Here is a 10,975-nt window from a genome sequence, read left to right as displayed (position 1 = left end):
ATAGAAAGAGTGCAAGTATAGGATGAAAATCCGGTTTTACTAGCAACCCCTATTCAAACAATCCAAACACCATGAGAGATGTTATACATGTAAATGGTGGACTTTCCCAAAATGTTTTCATGGTTTTTTTACAGTTTCCCAATCTGATATAACTTGGATCATGTAAAGGACAAGATATTAAGGCCGGCCCTTGATTGACCAAACAAACCTCTCCAAGTCATTTTCATTATCAATATGCCCCGTGTGCATATAAACAAATTAGTGTCTTTATGAGAATGGGTTGTCTTGACATTATGCTTCACATGCTCGATTCTACAAAAAGAGAAAGAAAAGGTGAGGAACCAGATAAGATTGGGGGACACGGTACAGTAATCTTGCTACTTTTAGCTCATTGGTTTTGGTACTAAAACTCTGGAACCCAAAACAGTAGAGCTTTTGCTAGATACTGAATAGTTTATACACCACGCGAACAAACTTAGAAAACCTTTTCACAAACGTTAACAGAAGTAACAGAATCAAACAACCAACTCAAACTGCATCGTCGCAAACCTGGTGTACATCCACAATGCAGCAGAATATGATACAGCTTCGTGTTTTCTGGAGTTCAACAACTTTTCCGGCCTCTTCCAGGTGAGAAAGTAGGACGCTCTGTTTTAGTAGAGCAACTACTCAAAAAAATCAGCATTGAGAGTATCAAATAGAGGACTAGCCAGTCGTGATTTGCTTCAAACGGTTTCCAAATAACTGGGTTGGAATCCCTGGATTGCAAGAGTAAGTAGGAAATAACAGAACTAAGTCATCTTAGTTTCTCAAAGCGTTCTCATTGAATTAAAATAACTGAGTTCTTGACAAAAAGAACCCGCCGATACAGAACCCAAACTAATAAGTAACATTCAACAGAATCCTACAACAACAAATTGAGACTAGCCCACCAAGTGAGGGTCATATACAGAGACATCTAGAAGACCTGGTCGAAGTAAATAACATCTCACTCTCACTGTCCTACTCCTAGTCCAAAATTCAGAGACACAAGTGCATCTACCTTGTCATAGTGCTCCAAAAACTCATCAAAATCATGCATAAGACTTTGATCTGCTTGAATTGAGTCATCCACCAAGTTCAAAAACTCTGTCGCATCTATCACTCCACTAGCACACATGTGAAATTGCTTCAAGAATTCAGTATATTTCTCAGCATTCCCGAGTGTTTCCTTTGCTCTTTTGCAAAGGAAAACCACTCTTTCATACGTGCTCTTCTTCAATTTCTCCTGAATATCCTTGATATCTCTCACGACGATTTTGTGCTCCAGACCAAACACATAGATTTTGTTTTTTTTACCTTGTTTCGGATTCGGTTTGCAGGCCACAGAAGTTTCTTTCACATTCTTCTCCACCTCGACTTTCTTTTGTTTTGGATTCGGTATGCAGGCCAAAGTAGTTCCCTTTGCATTGTTATCCACCTCCATTTTCTTCCCGCTTCACCGAAATTACCCAAGGAAACTATACCCACGTTTGTTTTTTCGGGTCAGATAGACAGAAAGTCAGTGTCCTGATTCCACACGAATGCCTTGATTCACCAGAATCATCCAAACTGCCATGTGAACTAATGCCTTTTAGAACAAGAAACAAATATATATATATATATATATAAATATATATATATCAACCACAGTGAACCACTATCAAACTCAATTCACTCCACCATGCAAGACATAAACACAATCAAACATCCATAACCGTCACTATCATCCATGGAAGCAGAACCACATTTGTGGGTCCCACCAACCCTCTAACTCATCCATAACCCCGTCCAACCTAATATTGCAATTTTGCCCAAATAGAACTACAGCCCTCTAGCCTCATACCCATTTGATATATGTAAATTTACAGCAATATAACCCTATTACAAGATTTAACAAGTACCTTATGGCGAAAGTAAACGAAAAATTTGCATATGGGTTATCATTTTATCTAAATAAAATTAATAATATAAAAATGTTAGTGAAATTTGAGAGGGAGAAGAGAGTGGGGAGAAAGAAAGATCACCTGGTAAGTGCTGGAAAGAGAGAGGGAGAAAGAGAAAGAGAGAGAGCGAAGAAGGAGGGACTGAGAGTTGGGGGGAGCCGAAATAGAGAAGAGGAAAAGGGTGTTTCTGATCTTTTTAAGAGAGAGAGGCGAAGGCTTGAGGGTTTGGGTAAATTTTTGTGGCGCTTTATAAAGAGAGGGTTTTGTTTTTTTGTTTTTTTGTTTTTTTTGTTGTTGTTATTTTCTTGCTTCTCAATCCTGTTGGAAATTGGAACTTTGAACTAGCCGTTATTTCATTGTCATTTTGTGGGCTTTTTCTTGGGTTAGTCAATGGGCTTCAACATTGCTGTTTATGTCTGATAAAAGTTGTGTACTTGTTTGACATGTAACCCGACATCAATCTTAAGTTTTGTCTTTGAGAAAAATGCAACATCAGGAATCCGCCCGAGGAGGGGCTCGTGTCTGATGGTGAGGCAATAGCTTACTAAGGCGATGATCAGTAGCTGGTCCGAGAGGATGATCAGCCACACTAGGACTGAGACACGGCCCAGACTCCTACGGGAGGCAGCATGGGGGAATTTTCCGTAATGGGCGAAAGCCTGACGGAGCAATGCCGTGTGGAGGTAGAAGGCCTATGGGTCGTACCACTTGAGCCACATACAATGTTTTTTGACCAATCGCTACATAAACACATATTGCATTTTGCCCTCATAAGCTCATCGTGGCCATAGATGCACATGCGGTTGCCATAGATGCAACCATTACTATTAGGTGCGTTTTAGAATACACTTTTATAGGAATCACTGTTATTAATGCATGATTTTCTTCTGATCTTGATTGTACTCGGTAAGATAACTTTCATTATGAAAACAACAAGGAAAAGAGGGATGCAGCCCAGGGGCCAGGGCAAGCAATCTATATTGAAGTATAATTTGTAAAAAAGAAGTAGGAGGGTGAGTGACCCTGTTTGGGGCACAAGACATAGGCTGAAGAAGCAAGATGATCGGTTGACAATAAAAGCATGTACGAGGAGAAAATTGCATATTTTCTTTACTTGTGAAAGTAAATCGGAGGTGGATTGAGAAGTCAGGGATGTCCAAATGCCAATTTCGGATATGCTATCTAAACATCCCCGATTTTCCCAAAATGCAATTAAAGCTTCTTCTTTTTAGGTTATATTCAATTCATCTCCGATCTGTAATGGTGAGTGAAATTTGCACAACTTCAATTACAATTCACACAACCTATCCAACCTTTTATTGTGGAATTGTTAAAAATATCTCTATTCTAGACAATTTGAAGAGAAAAATACTTGGACAATTTTGACATTTTCATAGTAAAAAGTGGGTCAGGTGTGTGGATTGTAATTGAGGGTATGCAAAATTCATTCTCCTTTGTAATTCCTTGATCAGACTCTCGTCCTTGATTGTTTCTTCCATGATCTAGATAATCCTCCGAGTACAAATTTATGCTTAAAAACACGATGTAAAAGCTTTACTAATGTACATTTAGGGTATACACTGGAGGAGGAGGTTTTCTTCAAGTTTAAGAATGAGATTATTGTTCAGGGAATCAGGGGGGTTATGCTTATACTCACTTAACTGTGTATGAGCCACACTCAGCCATGTGTCAAGCATACATTGTTTTATATTATGAAATATACAGTAATAATAAAATTTGTGTTGTGATTCATTTATTTACATCCATACCCTTAATCGGTCGCAATACATCGAAAAATAATTTGAGTATCAATTTGTCCACACTACTACAGAAAAAGTTTCCATGATAGTAAATTAATGACGTTTGCTCGGAAAAGTCATCGTATGTCATTTTTATGACGTTTTCAGAAGCAAATGTCATAAATCTGAATTTATACTTTCTTTTATGATGTTTAACGACCATCATGTTAAGTCTTGATTTTTAATGACGGGTATCGACCGTTATAAATGTTATGACTTTTTAGAATCGTCATCATATATATTTCCATGACATTTTTGAAACGCCATGCTTGAAATATTTTATGACAGTTTCTAAGAGTCATGAAATCATTCGGCCCAATTGTTCGATGACGTTTTTCGAGTGCCATTAATTCCGGGATGGGCTATGACTCTTTCCCAACATCATAAAATCTTTTGGCCCAAATTTTTGAAGACCCCGCGTGTTGGTATTTTCACTTGGCGCTTAGCCTAAATTTCTGGCGCTGAATTGTCCTTTTTAATTTTTTCTTTTTCATTTTTTGGTTTACCTAAAGAAGATGAGAAATAAGAAACCTAATTTATCACTGAAGCCCGCACGCACGCTTCCTTTCTTTTCTAGTCTTCTTCTCCATGCTGCGCCCAAAGCTCCGGTTCTTCCCCAAAACTCCTGCTGGCCACTAGCCTCCCAGAACTAACCGCGCCCCCAGCCACCGCAGTCTCCACTCCTTCAGTCCGGTAGCCGCACATACACTTCCTTTCTTTTCCAGTCTTCTTCTCCGTGATGCTCCCAAGACTCCAGTTCTTCCCCAAAACTCCGGCTGGCCACTACCCTCCCGGAACTAAACACGCGCCCAGCCACCGCAGTCTCCACTCCACTCCTTCCGTCCGGTACTATTAGCTTATCTCCTTTCGTCCGGCTGGTTTCAATGAATTATTCTCTCTTCCCAGCCAAACCAAAACCCTTGAAATCTCTGTATCATCCCTCAGGTGAGCTATGGTTATGGAAGGTAGGGTTTCAGTTTTTGATTTCGACTTTGTTCTCTCGGTTAGACCCTAATCTCTTTTTGGGTATTCATTTAGAAGAAGAATTATGGTTTTGTTGTTTTTGATTGTTGAAATATGTGATTATTGAGAACCTGTAATTCGACATTTGAGTTGCTGCAATTAAGATTATTTGTTGAATTGTCTTACTGGGTTGCTTTATTTTCATCCGATACTTTGATTAAGATTTGATACTTGAAAGTCCAATAGGGCAAACAACAATTTTACCCTTGATTAAGCTTATTTTGTTTATTTTCTAAAATAATTGAGTAGTTGGATTTGTAAATCTCTGTGACTAGTAGTAGTGGTTGATGATATTTTTTGTAACTTACAGGTTTTACTCTTCTAAATTTGCTGTGAGGATTGTGATTGCTTGGGTGGCTAGGAGGTGATATTGCTCTGGTGATTTGCAACTAGGAGGTGATATTGCTCTGCTAAACTTGCTGTTCAGAGGTATTGCTCTAATATCTTGTTAGTCTTTAGTTTTTGGCTTTTGTTATATGATGTCTTTGAGTGCATTGCTTTGATATCTTAGTTGCATAATTGGTCTCATTTATCACTCTAAGTATGAGTTTTGGTTCAAGATTATGTCTAAGTGTGCATGAATTTTAAGGCTATTTATGATAGGAAACCGATCTGATTGGTATGTGATATATACTTCATATATATGTATGCATATATTAGTTTCAAATATTAGTATTTGTGAATGTTGACTTTTGTGTTAGTTATCCTTTAGTTCAATTTGTAACTTGTTTGGATTTATAAAATTGTATTCATTATGTTCTCGACTTAATAACTCTAATCCACTACCTTTTATTTTGGGATTGAGGTTATTTTAGGATTGAGGTGATGAAGCTGAGAAATCGGTGAATTGAAGACTTTGGAGAAGAGATATGTAGGGTGGCAGATTCCATCGAATATGGACTGAGGTATGAATAGAGAGAAAATGGACTTGTAGAGGCAATTGCGTCCAAGAGTAGAAGATGGAAAGTTGGGTGAATGCTTTAAAGCAAAGCCTGATTTTATCAAGGTATTTATAGTCTGTAAGAACTTTAGCACCGCTTCTATATTTTGGGATCTGTTTTCTTTAATTTAAAACTTGAAGGATTGTATGGCTAGGCATGTTAAAGATTAGACTAGTAATAGTGCACAATTTTATATATTTGTCCACCTTTTTCTTGTATTAACTCCTACAAGTTTTACTGTACAGGTTGTCTTGGCAAAATGCTCTAGAGCATTTGGGCTTTGGTAAGCTACTAAATTCCCTTCTTAACTGCACATACACTCCCAAAACATCCCCCATCCCACCTATAATTATAGAATTTAATTCACAAGTCAGTTTGAAGCAAAACAAATTGATTATCCTGCTTCTTTGTCGTTGAAGTTCATAGTGATGTAACTTAGTTGATTGCTTACAACAGGATGGTTGCCCATGCCATTGAGTTGTTGACCACTGGGAGTGATCACGCAGAAAGTCTTCTACATGAAGAACGCTATAACTTGGGGGGAACTAGTATAGCAGAACTACATCGGCTCGTCTACGCTCAATAAGTCCAGATGATGTAATTGAAGTCCATTCTTTAGTCTTCATGATTAAATATAAACTTCTAGCATATACAACTTTTTGTGGTTGCTGTTAGTAGAAACCCATCAATATTTCTTTTCAAATGCTATCTTTTTCGTTTGATCTAAACCTCTTTGTTTTCTTTGGTTATTAGTTAAATTCATAGGGCACATGCTAAATAAGTTGATAGATAAAGTTTGTCATGTTTGCAGATTGCTCCAATATATTTGTCCTCGTGTATGAAGCAGGGAATGAGTTTGTTAGAGATTTTGTTGTCTAAGCTGCCTACTGAACATAATGAAACACTGCTTAAGGTAATAATTTGCTGATTAAAGTGCATTATTGTTACTTACCCGTTACTCTTCTTGGAACATAGTACTTGAAGCTACTTTGTATAATTCTACCGATAGACAAGACATTAATTTTATGCACTTTCCATGCAGAATATAGAGATTTGTCGTCTTTACTAAGTTGATACTGTTAGCTCAGACATTATGAAGGTACTTGCTCATTTTCAAATGTTTTCTGTTTATGCAAATGTTGCACGCCAGATAAAATTATCTACGTTTTATTATTGCATTGAATTTGTAGACTTTAGTTTTCTTAGCTGATGGTTTCAATCTTTGTTGACAGAGTAAACCAAGAAACGATGGCTCCACCTTGGGCTCTTGTGATGTCTTGTCAACTAAATTTGTCAGTGAGGCCTCCCACTTTGAGTGCTCTACCATCAGTTCTTGGAAGCACACCACCAATACTACCAATGATGCTTCTTATATAGCTGCACCCCTACCATCAGTTTTTGTATTTTCATTTGGATATGCTTTGATATAGTGGAACTAAATGATGCATTAATAGAATTGATTTCTCCATTTATGTATAAAAATATTATGGATTTTTGAATTTAATAAAAAATTATATATATTTTTTAAATATGAAAATCAATTAATGACGTTTGGAAATTGTCATGATAATTTTTCAGTGACGGTTCATAAATGTTGTGAATTATTTTCTATGACACTTGACAAACGTCATGGAAGAACCCTTTCATGACGTTTAAGAAATGTCATTGAAACGCATTCAATGACACTTATCAAATGTCATTGAAGATATTTCACAACGTTTTACAAATGTCATTAAAAGGGTGGGGAAACCATGACTACGGTAAAGACAGCGAAGTAGATGACGTTTGATAAATGTCATGAAACCCTTATAATGACGTTTTCCAAACGTCATGGAAACTTTTTATGTACTAGTGCCAGCACCATGTTGTTGCCACTTCTATTTGGCATCAAAGCAATGAGGAAATGACAATTGCCAGAACTCCTCCTTTGCCAAATCAAAAGCAAAGGTAGTTGGTTATGGTTATGAAACGGAGTTCTCGTGACCTAACGACATGCCCATTTAAAACTAAAAGATCCATAGCGTCATAATCAGGGATTGACAAGTAAAATATATGTAAAAATATGTAACTGCAATATATATATATATATTTTTTTGAATCAAATGGTCATTTCATAGATATACTCATGTCAAGATGACCTTTACATATCTATCTGCTACCACTTAACGATAGGCAAGGCATCACAACTTATAAATTACAGTAATATGTAGGATAAACCACGTATATTCGAAACATATCGCTCACTTATTAAGCAAGCCTACTCCTATGAAAAATAACATAATTTATAGGCTAGAAAAATTAAAATCTACCTAATTTTAGGGTTAGGCCCATGCAAGACCTAGGTCCATAGTCATGTTCCTCAGTTAATGAGCCCAAACTTAAGCCCATCAGCAAAAACAGTAGTAACATAGAAGGCCCACAAAGGCCGAAACCCTAGCTGCAGAGGCAGCCTCCTAGACGTCCACGCTTTCGCCAGAAAGAGCAACAATGTCGCCTTTTGGAGCCTTTTTACCATTTTAGTCATCAAAATCACCAAGGGCTGGATATCCAACTGGACCCTTGCTAGCTTTGAACACCAAAATTAAGGACTAATATAGTTTATGGCTGATATCATCATTGGTCATCATATCAAGCCCACAAGCAATTCAAAAACCTGCAATATTGATCTTCACCGAAGCACCATCGCAATTCACTATTAGTGTCATGCCTCCACGAACATTAGGGGTAGAGATACTCCGGCCGCTAAGCGAAGCACCGAGGTGGATTACGAAATCTTGCGTTTCTCCTTCATAAAGAAAGGTCATGGTTGAATATTTAGGCTGTGTTCGGTAACGTTTTGCATAACTGTTTTTAAAAATCTGTTTTGTAAAACAAAAACAGAAAATCAAATTCTGTATTTTCTAGATTTGAGAATGTGTTCGGTGGTAAATTTGTAAAACAGTTTTCTGAAAATAAAAAACGAAAAACGCGTCCGGTAGAAAAATTATAAATATGAAAAATAATAACAGAAATTGAAATTACTATCCAACAAAAGTTTACATCAAGAAATTTGCTCATTTATTTGAATACAAACATGAACAAGAACTGGAAGTTCGATCACCAATGTAAAAATGAACATGAATTAAAATAATAGTTCAACGAAGACAAAAGAGCAAGTAAGACAACAAAACGATCAAATGCAAACAACGATTCTAGAGATTAGCAAGCCAAGCTCTTCTTCTTTCATCTGATATGGTAAGAAAAAGCCTCCTCCATTCAACAACGATAAACTTTTCCATCACTTTAGTAAATGTGGCATCGTCAATGTCTCCCAACCTTTCGATAACCTGCACATAGGCTTTAATGGAATACTTCTCCTTATTCTCTTCAGCATTTTTCTTTTGTTTGTTGCAGCTTTTCTTTCATCACCTCACCACAAATTTCTAAGTATGCTTCCATTTTGTCCCGAAGATGGAGCCTTTGTCACAGCTTTTCTTTTTGCCCTTGTCTCAGTTTGAGCATTATTGACATTGAAATCCTGATCATCAAGATTGATATGAACTCCATTGTTAAGAATCTTTTTCTCTAACTCTCGCTCATCATCTGAATTGGGAGGCACTTGGCTAGAGGCATAATGTAGTTGACCTGTTGAAGTAGTAGTGTCAAATATTTCTCTTAAAATTTCATAATGCTCCAAGCCTTTCTTACGATAGGGTTTCACTCCTGACACTCTCTGCAATGAAAAATGCATATTACTTATAGAAAAATTGATACATATATAAAATGAATAAAAAAATTTGGGATAACACTAATTTACCTTGACATATGTAGCCCATACTTCCTCTGATGCGGTAATAGTGTTTCTAATAGGATCCCATCCAAATCCGGTATGCTCAATCAGATCAGAAAACTCACGATGTAATAGTAGACCACTCGGCTTTATCAACTTCCATATCATTAGAGGCAGGCCCGGACCTGAGATTTATAGACCTGAGTCGAACATTCAAATTTGAGCCCTCAAAGTATAGTATTCATTCAATTTTATTTTTTCTATTTAAAAAACACACAAACATTTTCATGAACTAAAACTATAAACTCAAAATCTAACCACAAAAAAACATTAGAATTCCTATTTATATTAAAAATCTTATTAATAGAACAAATCTCTTACTTAGCTGCTCATTATTTCTAATATAGTAACTAATAATAGTAATATAAGGGTAAGATTTTATATTCATTTTTCTCTTTTGTAATTTAACACCACCCTAATTGGATACTTTTAATTATTTTTTTAACTAAACTAATATGATCACACAAAGAGAAAAGAAAATTTTGGACCCTTTAAGGCTCCGGGCCCTAAGTCCATCTAAGTCCATCAACTCTTAGGACTCTATTCAGGTACGAGTCTGATTAGAGGCCATATTCCTTGAATGCATGAAATGAGATGACAATAACACAGTTGAATATATATCTTGGACCACTTATGATCAACTTAGTTTATATACCAGTATTATGATGCATTTAAATATCAAATCAAATCATTAAATATATATATTAGTACTAGACACGGCATCACCTTACCAAACCATGCTTACATTTGCTCTGTTTTAGATAAACTAAGATGAAAGCATTAACACTAAACAAGCTAGAACTAAGAGGTCATGATAATACTAAATACTAACAAGTAAAAACTGCATTTACAATTTCAGTACTTTCTAGAGAAGTAAAAAAACACCAAAAAGATATAAAACAAGGAACATGACATAAATAGCTTGATCCCTTTTGGTGGTGTCAAGTAAACGAATCATTATATTTCAAACGACAGTAGGATAGGGAATGACATAGTTCTTAACAATCATGAAACAAAATTTGATTATAGAATATACATATGCAAAGGTTACATCAATCAAGCAATCCCATACATGAATATTCAAATTCAATATCGATCAGAAGCACCTTTTAATGTAATATTGGGGATTACTATTACAATTTTATATGACATTTGATACCCAGAAGATCTTTAGTTTTGTTTCGTAAGGTTGGGTAAAATCTAATAGCATAAAAACACATGCTTTTCACACACTTATCAATAACTACGAGATGACATAAGGGATCGATGAGTATTCACATATCAAAAAAGTTACAGTATCATTGTATACCAGTAAGAAAATAAGAAATAACATTAGTACGTGATAACATATTCATATTGAAGTCTCCATACCTAGATGCAGTAAAGCCCAAACAAAGTTTTGTTTCCTGAAGAAGATCA

At 36.1% G+C, this 10,975-nt stretch overlaps 1 protein-coding gene and 1 non-coding gene across 2 annotated transcripts; one reads left to right on the top strand and one right to left on the bottom strand.

The window, feature by feature from the left end:
- The first annotated feature begins 4,504 nt into the window (after nucleotides 1-4,504).
- LOC101303695 lies at nucleotides 4,505-6,779 on the top strand. The gene is made up of 6 exons (XR_184503.1): nucleotides 4,505-4,708; nucleotides 5,097-5,215; nucleotides 5,602-5,792; nucleotides 5,973-6,010; nucleotides 6,184-6,640; nucleotides 6,770-6,779. It is a non-coding gene; the product is annotated as an uncharacterized LOC101303695 (transcript).
- Nucleotides 6,780-9,136: 2,357 nt separating this feature from the next.
- LOC101294938 (uncharacterized protein At2g29880-like) lies at nucleotides 9,137-9,664 on the bottom strand. The gene is made up of 2 exons (XM_004298146.1): nucleotides 9,524-9,664; nucleotides 9,137-9,439 (listed from the first exon to the last, which is right to left on the bottom strand). Exons 1-2 carry the CDS (start codon nucleotides 9,662-9,664, stop codon nucleotides 9,137-9,139), a joined length of 444 nt encoding a protein of 147 aa, XP_004298194.1.
- Between the last annotated feature and the right edge of the window lie 1,311 nt (nucleotides 9,665-10,975).

Source organism: Fragaria vesca, linkage group LG4 (genome assembly GCF_000184155.1).
Source record: "Fragaria vesca subsp. vesca linkage group LG4, FraVesHawaii_1.0, whole genome shotgun sequence".
In the NCBI taxonomy this organism is placed as follows: domain Eukaryota; kingdom Viridiplantae; phylum Streptophyta; class Magnoliopsida; order Rosales; family Rosaceae; genus Fragaria; species Fragaria vesca.
The sequence above is the reverse complement of the archived record's forward strand: the minus strand, read 5'-3'. Positions and strand labels throughout refer to the sequence as shown.